This window comes from Planococcus citri, chromosome 3 (assembly GCF_950023065.1).
Source record: "Planococcus citri chromosome 3, ihPlaCitr1.1, whole genome shotgun sequence".
Lineage (NCBI taxonomy): Eukaryota > Metazoa > Arthropoda > Insecta > Hemiptera > Pseudococcidae > Planococcus > Planococcus citri.
In genome coordinates, this window is record NC_088679.1 from 77,169,767 (window position 1) to 77,191,187 (window position 21,421).

Genomic DNA, 21,421 nt, shown 5'->3' on the forward strand with positions numbered 1-21,421 from the left:
AAAAAACGAATATAAATTAAAACGAAAGAGCCGATGATTTATAAAAATGAAACACTTTATTGTTGACATAGACAATAAAACTTCTTAAAAATAGACAAAATTTGTAAAAATAATAATTATTCTGCAGGTCGACGGTCATTTCTTAGCAGCAGCTGATCTATAGACACCTACGACAACAGCGTGATCACGCTCGTAAGGTTCGAGAGTAAGTTGCTCTTTCGGTTTCAGTTTATCGGCTTGTAATTTTTTCACTTCGTTGGCAAAGACTGCCTCTGGTTCGGCGGTACTGTCGATACAATTAGCTTTGATGGATATCACAAAATGACCATTATTCTTCAGATAGTGTTGCGCGTTGATGGCTACGATTCTAGCTTGGTCTGGTTGCGCGACGTCGGCGAAAATACAGTCGACCATTCCGACTAGCATACGGTACTTGAGCGGATGTCTGGCATCCTCGATAATTGGAATAATATTAGTCCTTTTCTTAGCTACGTTCAATAAATCACGTCCGGAACGGTGAGAAAATTCTACGGCGTAAACTAAACCTTCGGGTCCGACGATATCGGATACGTGAGATACGGTCGTACCGGATGCGGCACCGAGATACAATACTTTACAACCGGGTGGCATGTGTATTTCTTCGATACCGCCTAGAATAGCGGCGGCTAACTTCGACCTGAACGGATTCCACACTCTGTATTCGACTTTTTCGCCTTCGTTCTCGACAACGATACGTTTCTCACCGTAGACCGAGTCGCCGACCACCATGTTACGAGTGACCAGAGCGTCTTCTTTGCCTCTAGCGATGAATACACCTCCGTGTCTGTGAGGTTCGATGATGACCGTTTTTCCACCTTTGAATTTACCTCCGCCGCCGCCTCCACGACCTCCACCGCCTCGACCGCCGCCTCCACGACCACCGCCGCCTCGACCACCGAAACCGCCACGACCGCCGCCGCCACGACCACCGCCTCCTCGACCTCCACCGAAGCCGCCGCCGCCACCACGACCACCACGGCCTCCTCCGAAACCTCCTCGGCCACCGCCGCTGTTACGATCGCCGCCTCCTCTGCCTCCGAATGAGTTTCGATTAAAACCACCGCCGCCGCCGCCGCGTCCACCGCCTCCACGTTCGAAGCTTGGTTTACCCATGGTGATATCTGCGAAGATAAATCAGAGGATTAGTACGAGAGAATATCACATTTTGAAGTTACGATTACTACACTATCGAATCGTAGGAAATATGTATAACACATCGATATTTTGATAACACTGATACATTAGAACGAGGAGAAACATATTTACATTACTTTTACATCGTTCGAACGCAATAAGTCGTCAAATATTGAGAAAATTATTTATCAAAAAAACACTTGTAGCTGAGTTATGGCTAAACTTTACACCGAAAACACTCTTTAAACTTGATATAGAATTCACAAAATTATATTACGTAGAATGTACTTACCGAAGATGAAGTGAAAAAATTCTAGTTGGTAACGATCGCAATAAAATTAACTATTTTACACGATTTTAAAAATATTTACAAATAATTAATTTCGCGAAAACCACATTTTCACCGCATGTTATCCCGCGCACACTGTCATGCGAAGTTAACTAACTTATATCACAGACGTACTACGTTTGACGTGACAATTATAACTCACCTCGTGTAAGCCCGCCTTTTCTCAATAACCGAAGCGTGGCACAGACAAAAATAATGAGAACAGAATCAAAAAATCCACTTTGAAAAAATGCATCGGGAGGAAGGCGATTCTGAAACTACGCAAAATTCTGAACAAAATGGCGTTTTGAAAATTTTTCCGCGACCCCCCACTTCCTCTCCCATTGCGACTTGAAAAATCAATTTTCTCCAATTTCTTGAAAAAATGAAAAAATTGAACCGGAGGAAGGGGATATTTAATGTACTTGATTAGACGAGCAAAATGGCGCATTCACAATTTTTCTACCCCCCACCCTTTTCTCTCCCACTACCTGATGTTTTTGTGGAGTGGGGGGAACATGAAGAAAATACAAAAAAATTGAACCGGAGGAAGGGGATATTTAATGTACTTGATTAGACGAGCAAAATGGCGCATTTGAAATTTTTCTACCCCCCACCCTTTTCTCTCCCACTATCCGATGTTTTTTCGATTTTTAAAAAAACATCGGATAGTGGGAGAGAAAAGGGTGGGGGGCAGAAAAATTTCAAATGCGCCATTTTGCTCGTCTAATCAAGTACATTAAATATCCCCTTCCTCCGGTTCAATTTTTTTGTATTTTCTTCATGTTCCCCCCACTCCACAAAAACATCAGGTAGTGGGAGAGAAAAGGGTGGGGGGTAGAAAAATTGTGAATGCGCCATTTTGCTCGTCTAATCAAGTACATTAAATATCCCCTTCCTCCGGTTCAATTTTTTCATTTTTTCAAGAAATTGGAGAAAATTGATTTTTCAAGTCGCAATGGGAGAGGAAGTGGGGGGTCGCGGAAAAATTTTCAAAACGCCATTTTGTTCAGAATTTTGCGTAGTTTCAGAATCGCCTTCCTCCCGATGCATTTTTTCAAAGTGGATTTTTTGATTCTGTTCTCATTATTTTTGTCTGTGCCACGCTTCGGTTATTGAGAAAAGGCGGGCTTACACGAGGTGAGTTATAATTGTCACGTCAAACGTAGTACGTCTGTGATATAAGTTAGTTAACTTCGCATGACAGTGTGCGCGGGTTATCCGCTATCAACGAAGGAAAAAAATGTGCGATTGGCTCTGAAAACAAACAACACTGGCGACGTTGCCAAATCTTTGGTAACTATTTGATGTTGCGCATGCGCATTGATGATTTTGCACACATCTTTTTCATTATTTTTTTTTTAAATTTTTTTTTTTTTAAATAAAATTAAAATTGTAATTTGAATAATTGAATTTCAAAAAAAATTTACCCAGATCTTTTTCTTGAATCTCGATTCTTGATTAATGATTATTGAAATATTATTTTTAATTTAAATTAATTTTATTATAATAATTAATTGAGTTGAATAAAATTATTTTCATCAAAAAAATGTGTATTAATTTTTTTCATTTTTTATAATTAATATTATAAAAGTTTTTCGTTAGTCAGGAAGAAGTTAATAAATTATTGTCGAGTCTCAGATCTCAGATCTGATCAGTTCTGAATCTAAAGTCTGAACAGTGAATAGAGCAGATCATTTAATTCCATCAGCCATCTAGTTTAGTTTTCACTTTTCAGAGGTTCAGATGTATTCGTAACTACGGATGAGAAAAATATAATATGTAACTATGTAAGTGTTAAATAATGGACACAATAAATAAATTTGAATTCATTGCAAATTTCCCCATTTTTGTAATACCCTAATACTCTTTTCACTTAAGAAAAAACAATTTAATTCGTAATTCAAATTCCAATTCACTATGTACTGTTCGCAATCCTTTCTGAATAATAAATGTTCGTTTACGCAAGACTACATTTTTATTACAAGAAATGAAATCTAGAGTAAAAAAATCATTATTATTAAATGATACAGCACGTCAATAGATCACAACATTATGTACAATGAATGAGTATGAATAATTAGGTACAAAATCGCGTCATTCTTTTATACACTATAGGCACATATGTATACTAAATTATAAAACATAAAAATCTCGTCATTCTTCATACATCAAAGTCCTAAATTCGTTGAACGAATTCGAACGTTGGAAATAGTTTAAAACGTAACTTCGTAATTCAGATGAAGTATGATGCCATATTTCTCTGAATAAAAATTGAATAATTTTTCCTGGATCTTGTTTTGATAGTATCTCTTGAAAAATACGAAGCAGCGTATCGCCATCGATTATATGATTGACGCGTAACCATATTGGTAACACGAATTTCCGAAGACTGGAAGTCGTAATCAATCGAATCATTATGAGGGAACCGTACTTCGAAAAGACATATTTTAAAGCATCTTCGCTAAATGAAGGAAAATACTTTTTCACTGTTATTTCTATACTTTGCGGATAAGCGCAACGGAAAACGTTGTAAATACCGTCCAAGTTCACTTTCCGACGACCCATCAAGATTTCATAAAAGTGCTCCCATGCTAGTATATTACCTCCCACAAGTGGGCAGATTCTTCTTACATCTCTTTGAACCTCAATCGGCAGTTCATTTAAACGACCTGTCATTTGACATCTCCAATAATACGGTAGAGGATATAAATCAAATGAAAATTCATAACGATGAAGAACTCTTGATACAGCGGGCCACATCCGTGCAATGTCATGTCCGAAACAGTACGCGCTAGCAATCATAAATTTATCTATCGCAGAAAACTTTTTACAAGCTAGCATTTTTCGAGCAGTTTTCTTGTAATTGATTCTGCAATTATTATCGTACGTTATTTCATTAAAATCGAGTCGATTCAAAATATTAATTTGATGATTGTGGTAAATGGGTCCTTTGAACACTTCTTCGCGGTGATACTGAAGCCACTTTTTGATTTCGGTTTCGACTTTCAAAACACGCTGCTTAATCACATATTCAATTTTGGAGGGTATACAAATTGAATTTGCCGGCTTCGATTCATCGGAAGTAATTTTTTGACCAATCTTCAATATCCTGAACAGTGGATTTGTTGAATCAAATGTTATATCCATAGATGTTTCACTGTCCTTACTGTTACCATGGTACGAACACGTGGATTTAACGGACTTTCGTTTTAAAATCATTTCATCATGCCATAAACGCCGAGCCATTTGGTCAATGATTAAATCTTGCAGAGTAGGTACTTTTCGAAAAAACAAATCCCAATCAAAATCAATCATTTTGATTTAATATTGTCCCAGTAAGTACAGAAGGATCACTTGAGGCTGAAATCTAAAATAATCAAACACAATTTTTTATTCATAAATAATTAGATTGACAGAAATACTTTCGACAGAAAGATTCTCTCACCTGGCAAACAATAGGTAGATCGAATGAACTAATTCCAGCGATTCGAACTTCGAACAACAATCCCTACTGAAAACGCGTCAAAAATGCTCTTTTTTACGAAAATACTTTATGATCAAAGTGACAGATTAGTAGAAACTCTCATAGAAAACAATTAGGTACAAGAGATATTGGATAAACTAAGTAGGTGAACCTGTCCCATGAAACCATGAAATGATCGCGCAGAGCGCAGATCGTGTCAGTTTACCTACTTTTTCGACCTATTTGATGTTGCGCATGCGCATTGATACTTTTGTACACTTTTAGTTTTTTCAAGATCGTGAATTTTTTTGTTTTTAATTTTAATTTTTAAATTAAAAAAAAAAAATGTTCCCAACGTTGTTGAATTTGACTGATGACTTTTGAGTTTTGAGGAGTTGGAAGTATTTTTCCTTTCTTTTTTCTAATGAATATTTCATATTTTCATTATTTTTTTTTGGTTTACAAGACTACAATGACAATCTTCTACTCTGCTTGGAAAAACCAGTGAATGCCCACGATGTGAAAGGATGTATAACTATATACACTCGTATTCAATCTCAAATTCTAGCTGAGAGAGTTGGATTCAAAATGTATAACGAAATATCTTATTATAGGGATTATAAAGATGAAAAAGAACGTAGGATATTTTCAATTGAACAACGTCAATGTCATTTAAATTGATGGGAATCAAGTCTTACCTACCTATAATGAAATTTTGATAGGCCTAACGTGTTTAAGAAATTACTCAAAGAAGTGAAAACGAATCGAATGTGAATTTTTGATAGTTATACCTTCATTATTTTATGAATAAAATTATTATTTTTTTTTAACCTGGAGTAGTTGTTAATTATTCATCACTTTTACCCTCAAGCTCACATTTTTTCATCATCAATGTTATGTAACTCCGTTTTGATCGGTGTGAGCCTATAAATACTTTTTACCATTGTTCGTTGGTAATTCTGGGTTTGAAGTTTTCGAGACGCTTCTCTCAAAAAACCCCATTAGTTTTCGTGTAAAGAAATTTAGGATTCAGGAACGGCAAGCTAAAATTGGTCTAAAAAGTTATTAAATTTTGCATTTTTCAAAACGTTTTCTGGCTAATTTGAGGTCGCATGAGCTCGTTTTGCAATTCGATCCGTGCAGGTGTTAAAAATTTTCAAAATTTCTCACTGAAGCGGTCACCAATGTGCTCTAAATGGACACAAGATTCGGACTCGGCGACCGTAATTACACTTACTATAGCAGTATTTCTAAAATACTACTTGTAAACTACCTACCTACAAGAGTAAACTAGCAGTTTTTTTCCTTCCGTGAGGGTAGCCCCTTCATATGCTATACGTAGGCAACCGTTCGATCAGATCCGCGACCAATAGTTTCGAGTTTTTTGACTCTTATACCATTCCCTAGTCAGTTTCTAATCAATATTTTGAAAAATCATCGTCAAACGATTCAAGTAAATTTCATTATTTTGCTTACGTGTCTTAAGTTCTTAACATCAGACGTTCGAAGTAATTATTGTGATTGCTTGCGTAGTACTTAATACTTATATTCATCCCAGCAATAAGCTACCAGTGAGCAACAATTCATTGATAAAGAAATTAAAGGCGTTAAATAAAAAAAACCATATCAACAACCTAAAAATTCGTTTATTTCCTCTTGTTTAAAACAACATTTTCGGCTAATTAACGAACAATAAAAATGAATATCTCGGGCTGGGATAACCTCGCAGGAGAAGATCTTTCGTAGTACCTTCTGGACTTCGTCGACAAATTTTTTCTTCTCCTCCTCGGATAAGTCTATAAAAACACAAAAGAACACAAACATTACTTGGAAAGAATGTAATATCTCTTAACACATAACAAAGTAAATTATCCAGTAATCATAAGTTCACTAGAATAGACAACTGAACGTTTTCGTTTTGAAATATTCGTTGCAAAAAAATCTGAAGCCTTGATTTATCAATAATTGTACAAAAAAGTATAGATTACATAGTTACCTTGGTGAAGTAAATGATCTTTTGGTGGTTGAGGATTAAATGGAATCTCAATCGCCAACTTTGATTTTATGTGGTAGCGCCTATAATAAACACACACATGATTAATTAACGCATTCTGTGCTAAAAATCACAAACAAACTACTGTCTTCGAGATCGAAACTTACATGTGCCCAATTAATATATGAACATGGTGCATTTGCTGATGTGTTATTTTTTTATCTCTTTTCCGCAAGTTCGCCGTAAATTTTATGATGAAATGAGTACTATTGACATTATAGCGTGCCATTCGACTAACACTCTTGCGGGATATTTTCTTTCTGAAAGGAACAAAAACACAATAGATTAATCCACGCTGATCTAAAGTCGACACCAAAATGACTTTTAATCATAAAAGGACCGGAAAAATCGAAATCCCTTCGACCCCGGTACCCCGCACCTTCCTTAAACAACAAATGACGTTGGGTTTTCAAGAATAAGGCGTTTTTATTCTCTTGATGATGTCATTTTTTGGAAGTCTATAAAACAATAGGAGAGTTTTCCAAAAAGTCACATCAAATTTTCACTTGAATTTAAGAGTATTGGGGTGGGGTGGGGTGGGGGGATCAAATCGAAAAATCGAATCGAAATTTAAAGCATAGGATACGTTGCGCAGTGCTTCAATTTTTTCCAGGGGGGAGAGGGTGGAAAATACACAGTAGATACCGATTGTTTGGTGTATTCTACAAAACGATTCATTGAAAGGAATACTATAAGCATTACATACTGTTTTTCAGCGCATTTTTTCACTCTTATCCAGAGTTGGCGCGATTCGAATCGCGCGAAAGAATCGAGAAAGAATCCGATTCTCACGATTCGAATCGGATTCGAATCGCGGTTCTTCAAGTCGAAAGAATCGGAAAACGCAGGAATCCGATTCCCTTTTATAGAGAATCGCACCTTCTCGATTCCCTGCGATTCCTTGCAGGTATTATTCACGTGTTGAAACAGTAAAATGCACTGTTTTTAATGGCTTTTAGTGATGCATTTGCATTTTGTAGTTTGAGACTGGTGACATTTTTTTAAAGATTGGCTGTTGTGTGATAATATTGCAAATCAGTGATTCTATGCAGTGAAAGAATCGCGCAATGCAAGAATCGGATTCTCTTTAATGGAGAATCGCGCCCTCGCGATTCTCTGCAATTCCCTACTCACAGCCACAAACGAAAGAATAGAACATGAAAAATGATCATATACCTAGTTGGGGAAATTACTGATTTCATTTAAAATTCATTTGTCAAGTCCTGAAGTTGAAAAAAATTAGTATTTGGGAATCGGAATCGGAGGGAATCGAGAACCGCTAAAGAATCGGATTCAGAACCGGATTCACTCTGTGAAAGAATCGAGAGTGGAGAATCCCGATTCTCTCAGGTATGGGAATCGTAATTCAGGAATCCGATTCTGACGAACCGAGGAATCGCGCCAACTCTGCTCTTATCTGCGACGTAGGCATACAAGGAATACTACACAAACAGGGTTGTAAGGTAATTTATGTCGGTAAATTACGGTGGTATTTTACCGTATTTTACGGTATTTTACCAAAAGTTTATTACCGTATTTTACCGTAAATTACCAAAAAGCATTTTTTTGCCACATTATTTGAAAGTTGAAAGGATGAATCAACAGCTGAAGATGATTGGCATCAAAATTCACAATTAATTTGCATCAATGCTAATGATAATTGATACATGCTACATATAAACAGGAAAATATCTTGAAAATTACCAAACAATTGCCAGAAAATTATTCACAATTGGTCAAAAATCAGAAAAAATTGCATCAAATCGTGAAAACATGTTGAAATGTCATTAAAATGTACTTCAAAATCATTAAATTTTGGTTATTTCAATCATTTTATTTAAAATAACCAAATTGGTCAATTTTTTATTTTTTGACAATGTTGAATGATTTTAAATTTTAATTTTAATCCATGCATGGTTATTGGTTATACAATTAATTTTTTTTCCCCCATTGGCATTGGCCATCTTTCATCACTTTTTAGTTTTTACTTTTTAGTAATTTTCAGTAACTTCAATGTTTTTCAATTTCAAGTGTTGTTAATGTAATTTTTAATTTTAACCCTTTTATAGTTTCATATTGTTTTCAAATTTCAAGCAGAAAATTATTGAAATTTCCACCCATTACATAATGTACAATCATTTTGTATGTTTGAACTTTTGAAGGTTTGAAGTTTGAACACTATAAGTTCATGATATTCAAATTGGTAAAATACGGTAAAATACCGTATTTTACCGCCGTATTTTACCAGCGAATAAATTACGGTAATTTAACAACCCTGTACACAAATCATCAGACTGGCGTTCATATTTTTCAGGTTGTTTCTCTACAGCAACTGCAAAAGCCAATCATAGTGGTTTATAAAGAAAAAATGTTTAAAAAAAATAAAAATAAAAAAGACAATCGTCGGGTTAACAAATTTTGCAAGTACCTTGTTCATCTTCTTTGTGCTGTTTTCCCATTTTACTCGTAGCAGTAGCAGTCTGTATAGGATCGTTCCTATGTTTATTCAATACTGCAAAAAATGTTAAATTAAATACTCGAACCGTTCAATTTTCCATTTTATTCAACATATTTACAAGCAATAATAACACAGCCATTTTCACATAATAATTAGGATACACGTACATACATCTTATCAGTACGAAGTAACGAGCGTAATCTCACACAAGAGAGAGAGGGGAGAGCACTCGCACCACTACATACATCGGCATTTACTCTAGGTACGAATACGTATGATAATTCAACAAAAAATACGATCGGACGTAAATAAATTTACAATTTAATAAAAATACATGAAATATGAAGGAAAAATAAATACAATTTTGTAGTACTTGTAGCTCATTGGACTCTGAAAATTTAAAATTTTAGAGGATAAATAAATTTGAATTCGTTGCAAATTTCCCCATTTTTGTAATACCCTCTTCACTTGAGAAAACTTTTTTTTTGCAATTCTCGCACTGATAAGAGAAGAAAAAATATAAATTCCTATTCATTATGCACTAGGTATCTATACCCATTCGCAATTATTTCTGAATAATAAAGGTTCGTTTACGCAAGACTACACTTTTATAACAAGAAATCTAGAATAAAACAAATCATTATTAGATATTACATAATTGATATAGCACGCCAATAGATCACAATATTATGTACATGATGAATGAGTATAAATAATTACAAAATCACGTCATTCTTTTATACACTATAGGCAGTTAGGCACATGTACCTACCTATTATTAAATTATAAAATAGAACATAAAAATCTCGTCATTCTTCATAGGTACATCAAAGTCCTAAATTCATTAAATGAATTCGTACGTTGGAAATAGTTTAAAACGTAACTTCGTAATTCAGATGAAGTATGATACCATATTTCTCTCGATAAAAATTGAATAAGTTTTTCTGGATCTTGTTTCAATAGTATCTCTTGAAAAATACGAAGCAGCGTATCGCCATCAATTATATGACTGACACGTAACCACACCGGTAACACGAATTTTCGAAGACTGGGAGTCGTCATCAATCGAATCATTATATGGGAACCATACTTTGAAAAGACATATTTTAAATCTTCTTCGCTTAATGAAGGAAAACACTTCTTCACTGTTGCTTCTACACTTTGCGGATAAGCACAACGGAAAACGCTGTCAATACTGTCCAAGTTTACTTTCCGACCTATCAAGATTTCATAAAAGAACTCCAATGCCGGTATATTACCTGACACAAGTGGGCAGATTCTTCTTAAATCTCTTTGAACCTCAATCGGCATATCATTTAAATGGTTTGTCATTTGACATCTCCAATAATACGGTAGAGGATATAAATCAAATGAAAATTCATAACGATGAAGAACTCTTGATACAGCGGGCCACATCCGTGCAATTTCATATCCGAAACAGTACGCGCTTGCAATCATGAATTTATCTATCGCAGAAAACTTTTTACAATCTAGCATTTTTAGAGCAGTTTTCTTGTAATTGATTCTGCAATTATTATCGTACGTTATTTCATTAAAATCGAGTCGATTCAAAATATTAATTTGATGATTATGGTAAATGGGTCCTTTGAACACTTCTTCGCGGTGATACTGAAGCCACTTTTTGATTTCGGTTTCGACTTTCAAAACACGTTGCTTAATCATATATTCAATTTTGGCGGGTATACAAATTGAATTTGCCGGCTTCGTTTCATCGGAAGTAATTTTTTGACCAATCTTCAATATCCTGAACAGTGGATTTGTCGAATCGAATGTTATATCCATAGATGTTTCACTATCCTTACTGTTACCATGGTACGAACACGTGGATTTAACGGACTTTCGTTTTAAAATCATTTCATCGTGCCATAAACGCCGAGCCATTTGGTCAATAATTAAATCTTGCAGAGTAGGTACTTTTCGAGAAAACAAATCCCAATCAAAATCAATCATTTTGATTAAATATTGTCCCAGTAAGTACAGAAGGATCACTTGAGGCTGAAATCTAAAATAATCAAACACAATTTTTTATTTATAAATAATTAGATTGACAGAAATACTTTCGACAGAAAGATTCTCTCACCTGGCAAACAATTAGGTAGATCGAATGAACCAATTCCAGCGATTCAAACAATATTGAAGAAAATTTTTTATAATCAAAGTGACAGACTAGTAGAAAAACTCTTAGATTGAAAAACAATTAGGTACAAGAGATGTTGAATAAATTCATAAATTGAATAGGTGAACATGCCACCCCAGCCCTCAACCCCTCGTGAAATTATGGCGTCTAAATAATCGTCAGTTACCTACTTGTCGACCTATTTGACGTTGCGCATGCGCATTGATGATTTTCTACATGTCTTTTTCGTGAATTCTGTTTTTAATTTTTAATAAAATATACATATGTAGCCGTAGGGTGACCGGTGATGAAATCAGAATTGATTTTGCTCAGCAGTGAGCAGGTTCAGGTTTTTTAAAATTCAATTTATTCCAATAGTTTCTCCGTTACGTTTCGTTAGGGTCTAAGTTGAAATTTGAAATTTGTGTCCTGACAGAAACTAAACTAACAAACTATGGCGGAACACCACCCTGCTATTGAAGAAGCAATCAGATTGCGTAGGGAAAATGATAATCTTGCAGCCGAATTGAATCAAACAAATACGGATATTATTACTGTGATTGGAGAAAACGCAAGACTTCAGGCGAGGCTGGTAAGTATGTAGTAATATTTCAAGATTACTGAGAGCTCTATTCTACATAGTTACACAGTTTTTTAAAGAAAGGACGTATGTGTTTTTAGGATATGGTAAATCAAGAATTACGGGATACTAATGAGATGACGGAGTTGCTCTTACAAGACCAATCATTGAAGTCTGCGCTTAGGGATCCTAGTATTTGGGATAGCCTAATGTCACAAGATGAAGAGTGGCTTTCCTTATCCGACGAAATGCGTTCCCGCATTAAAAGTATGCTACATATACGTGAGCAGAACGATGACTCGCATCATGTTATGGACGAGCCGAATCACACCGATTAGACCTCTTCAGCGAAACATCTCCTGTTTCAACTTTCATCAGAGAGTACCTAGCTACCTACCGTTGATGCCTCACTTGAAGAAATCTTCTCCATGTTTCCTTCGATTACGTTGAGTTAGATGTGTAATATTGATATTTTTGTATTCGAAGCTTATATTTTAAACGTTCATACACAACGTAGATATAACTAATGTCATACTTTTTTTTTTTTTTTTTGAAAAAAATGAGCACACTCGTATCCGAGAATTCTACCACTGCCCCCTCACTCTCTTTTCAATCTCTTGTAGATTAATTTTCAATATCCTACAATCCTCGGAGAGAAATCCCCAAAACATAGGTACCTAGACCTACCTACCTTTATTAATTGGTAAAAAAAAATGTGTAAAATGCTGTGTGGTGAATTTCACCACCTTATGGCATTTTTGATTTTTTAAATAAGGCATCCCAACTCCCAAGGTTAAATTTTAAAAAAACTTACCCAGATCTTTTTCTTGAATCTCGATTCCTGATTATTGAAATAGTATTTTCAATTATCAATTCAATTATACCTCATTAAATTAAATTAAACCAATTTTTCATCAAAAAATCAAAAAATGAAAACAAAAGGCGCATCGATTTTTTTTTATAAAAGTTTCTCTCCAAAAGCACGGGTTAGCCAGGAAGAAATTATTGTCGTATCTCAGATCAGTCAGATCTGATTAGTTCTGAATGCTGAATCTGAAGTCTGAACAGAGCAGATCATCTAATTAAAGGTTCAGATATAGTTCAGATCTAATAGTAACCATTGGATTAGATGAGAAATGAGTGTTAAACAATGCACACAATAAAAATAGATTTAAATTCGTTGCAAATTTCCCCATTTTTGTAATACCCTCTTCACGTAGAATTTTTTTTTCAATTCTCGCACTGATAACAGAAATAAAATGTAATTCTAATTCATCGATATTCGATTGTACTGTTCGCAATTTTTTCTGAATAATAAAATAATGTTCGTTTACGCAAGACTATGTACATTTTTATTACAAGAAATCTAGAATAAAAAAATCATTCTTTTATACACTAGGAACATCTACATATGTATAGGTAACTATTTAATTATAAAACATATAAATCTCGTTATTCTTCATACATCAAAGTTCTAAATTCGTTGAATGAATTCGAACGTTGGAAATAGTTTAAAACGTAACTTCGTAGTTCAGATGAAGTATGATGCCATATTTCTCTCGATAAAAATTGAATAATTTTTTCTGAATCTTGTTTCAATAGTATCTCTTGAAAAATACGAAGCAGCGTATCGCCATCAATTATATGATTGACGCGTAACCATATTGGTAACACGAATTTCCGAAGACTGGGAGTCGTCATCAATCGAATCATTATATTGGAACCATAATTTGAAAAGACATATTTCAAATCATCTTCGCTTAATGCAGGAAAACACTTTTTCACTGTTGCTTCTATACTTTGCGGATAAGCACAACGGAAAACGCGGTCAATACTGTCCAAGTCAATTTTCGCACCTAACAAGATTTCATAAAAGTACTCCCATGCCAGTACATTACCTCCCACACGTGGGCAGATTCTTCTTATATTTCCTTGAACCGCAACCGGCATATCATTTAAACGGTTTGTCATTTGACATCTCCAATAATACGGTAGAGGATATAAATCAAATGAAAACTCGTAACGATGAAGAACTTTTGATACAGCGGGCCACATCTGTGCAATGTCATGTCCGAAACAGTACGCGCTAGCGATCATAAATTTATCTATCACAGAAAACTTTTTACAATCTAGCATATTTCGAGCAGTTTTCTTGTAATTGATTCTGCAATTATTATCGTACGTTAGTTCATTAAAATCGAGTCGATTCAAAATATTAATTTGATGATTGTGGTAAATGGGTCCTTTGAACACTTCTTCACGATGATACTGAAGCCAATTTTTGATTTCGGTTTCTATTTTCAAAATACGCTGCCTAATCATATATTCAATATTGGGTGGTATACAAATTGAATTTGCTGGCTTCGTTTCATTCGAAGTAATTTTTTGACCAATCTTCAATATCCTGAACAGAGGATTTGTCGAATCGAATGTTATATCCGTAGATGTTTCACTATCCTTACCGTTACTACGGTACGAACACGTGGCTGACTTTCGTTTCAAAATCATTTCATCATGCCATAAACGCTGAGCTATTTGGTCAATAATTAAATCTTGCAGAGTAGGTACTTTTCGAGAAAACAAATCCCAATCAAAATCAATCATTTTGATTTACTTGTGCCAGTACAGAAGGATCACTTGAGGCTGAAGATTGGCAAAAATACTTTCGACGGGAAAGATTCGCGCACCTGACAAACAATATACCTAGGTATGTAGATCGAATGAACTAATTCCAGTAATTCAAAACTGAATACTGATTCAAACAACAATATTGAAAACGCGTCAAAAATCCTTTTTTTCACGGAAATATTATACAATCAAAGTGACAGATTATTAGAAAAACTCGCAGAAAACAATTAGGTACCTACAAGAGATATTGGATAAATTAAATTAGGTAGCCGTCGTGCAAAACGCGCCACGCGGTAGTAGAATGGATGAGACTCTTGGAGCTGAAGCCAGTGTTGCCAATGCCATATTGAAAAATCCCGCCAGATTGATCCTAAAAAACCGCTAAAAACCGCTAAATTCCATATAGCAAAATCGCTAGACTTCCCGCTAGATTTTCATCATTTTTTTAAAACCTCAAGTCATGTAAAAAATACAAAACTGATGAAGATTCAATTTGTTAAAATTTTAAAACTGTACAAAAATGACTAAAAACTAAAAAACAGTGAAATCATTCAAAAATTACCAAAGAATTGATGAAATTGAGTGGATGGGTTTTACAAAAGTTCAATTTCATTGATTTTTTTTTCTCAAAAATTCAATATTTTTTAGCTGAAATGCTGAATTTGTGAGTTAAAATGGTAAAAGTGGCCATGAAGTCAAAAACGCTAGACTTCCCGCTAGCCGCTAGATTGACATTTTTTGGCGGTTTTCTATGTTCAAAATCGCTAGGAATAGCTTGAAAACCGCTAAATTGGCAACACTGGCTGAAGCTGAACGTGGCACGGTGGCAGTAACATGGAAAATTTTAGCCAATCAGAAAGCAGGCCAAACTGGTTTGATCTGCTCCCTGAATGTTGTGTTGGTAGTGAGTTGGCGCGGAAATGCATACAAGTCTGGTTGGCGGTGATGTGGCGTTTCAATGGGATCATATTGAGGATACTTTGGCGTTTTCATGGCGCGTTAATTGGCGACGAAATGGATGGTACAAAAATTACATCGAAGTGGCGCCAAAATGGAACGCATGGCGCGTTATTGACAATGAAATTAGAAATAGCACAAAAATGGCAACGAAGTGGCGCGAAAATGAGATTTTATTGAAACCTACAAGTCGAAATTTGGTTTTAGGAGGTTTTTCGGGAAGGCGAATCTGCGATCTCGAATAAGTTGAAAAAGAGCTTTCACTCGTTTTTCGCAGAAATGAAATAAAAATATAACCCAACAGTTACCTTTTGGAACCAGAAAAAAAATTTCAAACTAGGTATTTTGAAAACATTTTGGAAACCAGAACTAGGAACGACTTATTTTCAAAGATTCATTTTAAAAATAATATACCGGGTAAAGCCATTTTTTAAAAAAATTAAAATGAAAAATCTGTCGTTTCATTGCAAGGGGTTCAGGTTCATAATATCAACATTTTATAAAACGCTTAACTTTCAAAATCAAAATTTAAAACATCTAAAAAATGAGTTTTTCAATGTTTTCATATCACCGAATAGGCCTACAATATCAAGTTTACGGAAGGGAGGGGGCGGAATGTGGAAAATGAAAAACCTTAATGCTAAATTTTTTCACCTACCCTGTCTTCATTCACGTTATACGTTTTCAATTCACTATTGATCTGAATTCTTGATTACCTAACTTCTTTATTGGTAGGTAGGCATTGTCATCTCGAAGGAGTTTTTCTAGACCATTTCAAAAACTTACGTACCTATAATATCTATCAGCGGTAGCGTTCCATAATTCTTCTAAATTATTTTTACCAATTATTGTCTCGAAGTCCGCAACCCAATCCATTTGTAAATCATCTTAAAATACGACTAAATACTCCATCATTTAAATAATGTACTTTTCTTATTTAGGTTTTAAAAATGAATTAATGAATTAAAAAAAAATTATTTCTGTACAATTTTTGAAGAGACACGTTGGAGTTTACAAAAAAATATTTTTCATCGAAGCCTCAACATCTAAAACCGTTCAATATCAAAAAAAGAGCACTCATTATTCATCTTTACTTTTTCAATCAAATTTCGAAAAAAACGAACACGCGTATTCAAAGTAATTCAATATCCACTTACCTTTCTGCCATCAATAGATCTTATGAATCTTCATAACTATGCTGTCAAAAAAACATTAATGAAACATTTTGCAATTACAATAAACATGACATGAAAATAGATAATGAGTACAATCGCGAATATATCGTAATTGATAAGTAAATACGTACGATCATCACCAACTTAACCTACTGCTTAAATCTAATCTAGTATCCGGATACTTTTACAAGTTTAAAAAAATACTATTTGCATACAATACATACTATATACATTACATAGGTTTGCACACAAAATTATTTGGACATGACAAAATGAGTTACAAAATACATTTTCAAATTAATAGGTACTTAAAATTTTTACAAAATGAAAATTATTACATTATTCAATGTTTTCACTGCAAAAATCTACTCGTGTCGATGGTAGGTGACGAATATTTGTGTCATTTTGAATACGAGATCCGAATTTTAACGCTTTTAAAATATTCTTTCCTGAAAAAATTTTTTTTTAAAAAACACATAAGATTATGACGAACCAGATGTGAATAAATTTCATAAATTAAGTGCGTTTTTGGAACTCACCATTAATCTCGGAAATCCAATCAGACACTGAGACACCTTTGTAGTTTGTTCTGACTTGAGCTACGTTAGGCTACGAATTCACATTTTGAGATGAACAACACCACGTGACGAAGTTTTATGAGTACGTGTGTTATAATCTGTGGAAATGACTTTAATTAATAAATGCAGATATTAATCTGAATTCTGAAAGAGAGGAAAAAATCAAAATGACAAATAGGCAACATACTTACATAGAAGTAGGTACTTCTCAGATAAAATTTTCTATTTTGAAATTTTTCCAACACATGTGACGCATTTTGATAAGAGATAGGCAGAAATACATAGTTGATACCTGAAACAAAAACAGAACAGAAAAACTACCAATTTTATCCCAAACAAAAAGAAGTCCTTAAAAAGACGTACCAACTACATACATGTAGATTAGTAGGTATGCATATTTTTAAAACCGATTTATCTACTTTATCAATGAAAAGGGGGATTTTTTGTTGACCAAAAATTTAAAAACCATCAAAGATGCATTTTTAATGCATAAATAAACCATTGCTCAATTCTGTCCTTTCCCAAAATTCATTCCAATTTTTCTTCAAGTTCATCAGTTTATTGATTTCGCGACCTTGTTTCAAAATTGGAGAATTTTTTAGAAGACAGCGGATGAAAAGACCTAGAATCTTTGTATGGAAACAGCCGAGGGCCCGTCTTGTTATACCAAGCTGTGCCGAATCCAGTGAAGAGACAATTCGACGAGCCACCTTCCAAAAATGTCACCAATTTTGTGCAGACTCACTTGATCAAAAAACTTCAAACTTCTACAAATTTTGAACATTAAACTTGAATATCTCCCCACTTAAAATTTTGCAATACTTATTCAATAATCCAGTACAATTAATGCACTTACAATTTTCATTTTCCAAAAAAAAAAATCCAAAAATTGAAAAATGATGAGGTGGAAGGACCAATGTGACAAAGCTAGGAACTCAACTTGGATCTAAGAGTAGACATGGCTGCTTTCTCGAACACCTGGAACAGAAACAGAAAAGGTACTAACGATGTAAGAAAAAAATTCTTCTTGGTCCTTAGGTCAGGGACTCAGGTTTCAGACAGGGTGTACCTAGATACATTTTAAAAAAAATAAGTACATTTTTTCATTATTACTATCTTAAAAGTTCGTTCATATAATTTTTTTCGGAATTATTTGGGCATCTATCACGAAAATATATTCAAATTCGAGTTATACATATTTTCGTTTCGTCTTTTGTATTTTAACTCAATAGTATAGGATAGAGAACTGTAAGTAAATATAATCAACCTAATGAGCTATCGAGGCTGTGGTGCACAGGAACACAACTCCCGAGTAGCAACGACAACAAATCATACCCAGAGTTCAACATGCCACCGCAAGCAAACGCAACAAAGCATTGCAACACCAAGAGCCCACTCTGCAGTCTTACCATCGAGAAAAATAGGGCTGTTCTACATAGCCTGCAACTTGCAACTCGAAACCTGCAACCTAATCAAAAGATTTTGATTCAGAGTTGCGCAATTTCAGCCAATAACCAAAGTTGCGAGTTGCAAGTTGCAGGCTATGTAGAACATACCATAGTTTCCCAACCGCCACAGGGAGCCTAGAGACCCTAAAGACCCTTGTGGCCACAACACCTCGCTGCACCCACCCACAATGGCACATATCCCCCCAAGTAATCTCGGCTGAAATCACTACTAGGAAGAGTGTAACCGGCACCACAGTCTAACAACCCATCTAGAACTACCTACCTACCTATCTAACAATAAGTAAACTAACTAAACTAAAGAAATATAAATAGGTACTTATATATTTAAAAAATCAAAAATAACAGTTTATTTTTTGGCTTTGTTCAAAACTGGGAGCGTAAATTTAATCGTGGAATCGACGAATAAATTCAAAGCAAAACATAATGCTAAAACCAATTTTTTGAAATGTTTACTCTTCTGTTCACCGTTTTGAAAAAATATCCATAATTCAAACTTTTCTTAGGCGAGGATGAGACTTGAAGGTATTTCCATTTGTGTCAAGTTGCGACATGCCGGTGGACCGAGCATCCCAGCAGGTTAGCCGTACCATGTAGTCGGAGCAAGCAGAGGACACCGAGCAGACGAACAGAGCAGCCGAACCTACTCGACGGACCCGACAAGGCCATGGAAGTAAAAACCGCCATGGACAACTGCCAGTCCCACAGTGGAACCTGTTTGCTGAACTTAGGAGGAAAAAAGTCCGCCTACTTGAATAAGTAATTTTGAAATATGTACTTATATTTCATTATTTGACTTTTTCCTCACCTAAATTTTGCTCAGTTACCACTGTGGGGCTGAGCAGACAGCCCGTTCAAGCGGACCTAACAGACGGAACAGAGCAGCCCGGACATGACAAGCCGAGCATGACATGGTCGTGCAGGTTTCCCGAGCGTGGTGGTACCAACCGAGGACGGAAAACGACACGAAAGACAGACAGGTAGATTGAGGAATAACGTGAGGTTGACTTTTGATAACTTAAGGAAAAAGTACATAATAGAAAAAGTTTGTTAATTTTCTGACATTTTGTCGTGACTTAGAAAAAAAACACAATGAATTAGGTACCTATTGAAATATTGTAACTATCGAACTTTCAAAAATGACTTTCTGATACGTTCATCAGACTTTTTTAACATTTGGGAAGGGGTTCATCAAAAATCGAAATCAAATCGTATTCAACTTAAACTATGTGTAAAAAAATACTGCTATTAGTTGATAATGCCCATTTCTATAATATTAAGAGGGAAAAAAATAGGCTCATATAAATAAAATTCTACTTATAAATAAGTATGTACGTAGGGGAAGCCCGGGCAAAACGAACAATTTTTTCTTCAAGCGACCAAAAACGTATGTTGATATTGTTTAATCCTTGATGTAATGGTATCAAAATAAACCTCAAACCTTCTACTATTCAAAAATGTGTTTGCAATAACAAAAACATATCTTTATCGATCTTTAATTCCCATTTTTCCAGAACAACTTTTTTTCCAATTTTTTTCAAAACACCCGGGCAAAAGGAATAATCACCCCGGGCAAGAGGAAAACCAATAAAATTTGATGAAAAAGTGGGAGGATAAACTCAATTTATTGTGAAGGAGATTACATTGGTGATAAACAAAGATCATTAGTGTTAAAATAAATTCCTGAAAAATTTTTTGAGAGTTTTGTGGGCAAAGTTTTGGCGGAAATTGCACATCGCATAATTCAGAAAAAAACGAGTCGCAAGTGATACGATTATCATCGCCTCTGGATCTGTTAAGAGAGCTTTTGAGTATTCGCTAGCTTTCTAAAGAAATTTTGGTAGTAACACATCATCAAAATCCAATTTTTTTGTAATTTTCATTTTTTCCCTTACAAAAACCCATCTAATTAATTATTCCTTTTGCCCTGCTCCTCTTACCCGGAACAACATGACTTACTTTTTTTCAAAATTACGTACATAAGAGTCGAATTGATAGAAATGGTTCTTACATTTTTGGAAAGTAGATAAAATTTACTTCAATTTGAGATCTTATTTATGTTTGTAGGTACTCTGGTATTGAAATCGTTTGAAAAATTCAAAGCTACTGTTATGAAAATCAACTACTGGAAATCACAAAATAGGCTCTCAGAAAAAGACAAACCCAGTTATTGCAAATTTTTTAGTTGCAAAATATTCCGCAATCAAAACGCTATCAAAATAATGACAGTGTAACCAACTTCCTGCATTTATATTATAGTCTGTTCACCAAAAGAAGGTACTGAGCTGAACAGAAAATTTTCTGTTTGCGGCCAAATATTTGCGCTGCGATTGAGGCCATCATTGAGAATTCGAGGTACGCTTACAATAAACAGCAAGAGATTATTCAAATTTTCAATACTACATTTCATTTTCACGTCAAT

The 21,421-nt window shown here is 34.7% G+C and overlaps 4 protein-coding genes and 1 long non-coding RNA gene across 5 annotated transcripts; all 5 read right to left on the bottom strand.

Moving 5' to 3' along the window:
- Positions 1-37: 37 nt before the first annotated feature.
- On the bottom strand, positions 38-1,622 carry Fib (rRNA 2'-O-methyltransferase fibrillarin). The gene is made up of 2 exons (XM_065355396.1): positions 1,466-1,622; positions 38-1,160 (listed from the first exon to the last, which is right to left on the bottom strand). Exon 2 carries the CDS (start codon positions 1,150-1,152, stop codon positions 136-138), a length of 1,017 nt encoding a protein of 338 aa, XP_065211468.1. The 5' UTR covers positions 1,153-1,160; positions 1,466-1,622; the 3' UTR covers positions 38-135.
- A 1,838-nt stretch (positions 1,623-3,460) lies between these two features.
- Positions 3,461-5,159, bottom strand: LOC135839394 (uncharacterized). The gene is made up of 2 exons (XR_010557587.1): positions 4,950-5,159; positions 3,461-4,871 (listed from the first exon to the last, which is right to left on the bottom strand). It is a non-coding gene; the product is annotated as an uncharacterized LOC135839394 (long non-coding RNA).
- A 1,420-nt stretch (positions 5,160-6,579) lies between these two features.
- Positions 6,580-8,465, bottom strand: LOC135839393 (uncharacterized). The gene is made up of 5 exons (XM_065355397.1): positions 8,431-8,465; positions 7,727-7,748; positions 7,128-7,280; positions 6,964-7,043; positions 6,580-6,763 (listed from the first exon to the last, which is right to left on the bottom strand). The coding sequence occupies exons 1-5, from the start codon at positions 8,450-8,452 to the stop codon at positions 6,594-6,596; spliced, it is 447 nt and encodes a 148-aa protein (XP_065211469.1). The 5' UTR covers positions 8,453-8,465; the 3' UTR covers positions 6,580-6,593.
- A 1,621-nt stretch (positions 8,466-10,086) lies between these two features.
- Positions 10,087-11,763, bottom strand: LOC135840663 (uncharacterized). Its single transcript, XM_065357289.1, has 3 exons — positions 11,580-11,763; positions 10,339-11,501; positions 10,087-10,100 (listed from the first exon to the last, which is right to left on the bottom strand). The coding sequence occupies exons 2-3, from the start codon at positions 11,447-11,449 to the stop codon at positions 10,087-10,089; spliced, it is 1,125 nt and encodes a 374-aa protein (XP_065213361.1). The 5' UTR covers positions 11,450-11,501; positions 11,580-11,763.
- Positions 11,764-13,596: 1,833 nt separating this feature from the next.
- LOC135839395 (uncharacterized) lies at positions 13,597-17,625 on the bottom strand. Its single transcript, XM_065355401.1, has 2 exons — positions 17,495-17,625; positions 13,597-17,404 (listed from the first exon to the last, which is right to left on the bottom strand). The coding sequence occupies exon 2, from the start codon at positions 14,797-14,799 to the stop codon at positions 13,648-13,650; it is 1,152 nt and encodes a 383-aa protein (XP_065211473.1). The 5' UTR covers positions 14,800-17,404; positions 17,495-17,625; the 3' UTR covers positions 13,597-13,647.
- Positions 17,626-21,421: the final 3,796 nt, after the last annotated feature.

Bases quoted from the DNA above. Each gene is read 5' to 3' on its own strand.
- LOC135840663 (XM_065357289.1), bottom strand. From the start codon at position 11,449: ATGATTGATTTTGATTGGGATTTGTTTTCTCGAAAAGTACCTACTCTG.
- LOC135839395 (XM_065355401.1), bottom strand. From the start codon at position 14,799: ATGATTGATTTTGATTGGGATTTGTTTTCTCGAAAAGTACCTACTCTG.
- Fib (XM_065355396.1), bottom strand. From the start codon at position 1,152: ATGGGTAAACCAAGCTTCGAACGTGGAGGCGGTGGACGCGGCGGCGGC.
- LOC135839393 (XM_065355397.1), bottom strand. From the start codon at position 8,452: ATGCCTACGTCGCAGATAAGAG. The intron at 7,281-7,726 runs GTATGTAATGCT...TGTTCCTTTCAG, and splicing joins AAAAAATGCGCTGAAAAACA to AAAGAAAATATCCCGCAAGA. The intron at 6,764-6,963 runs GTAACTATGTAA...GTGTTTTTATAG, and splicing joins AGATCATTTACTTCACCAAG to ACTTATCCGAGGAGGAGAAG.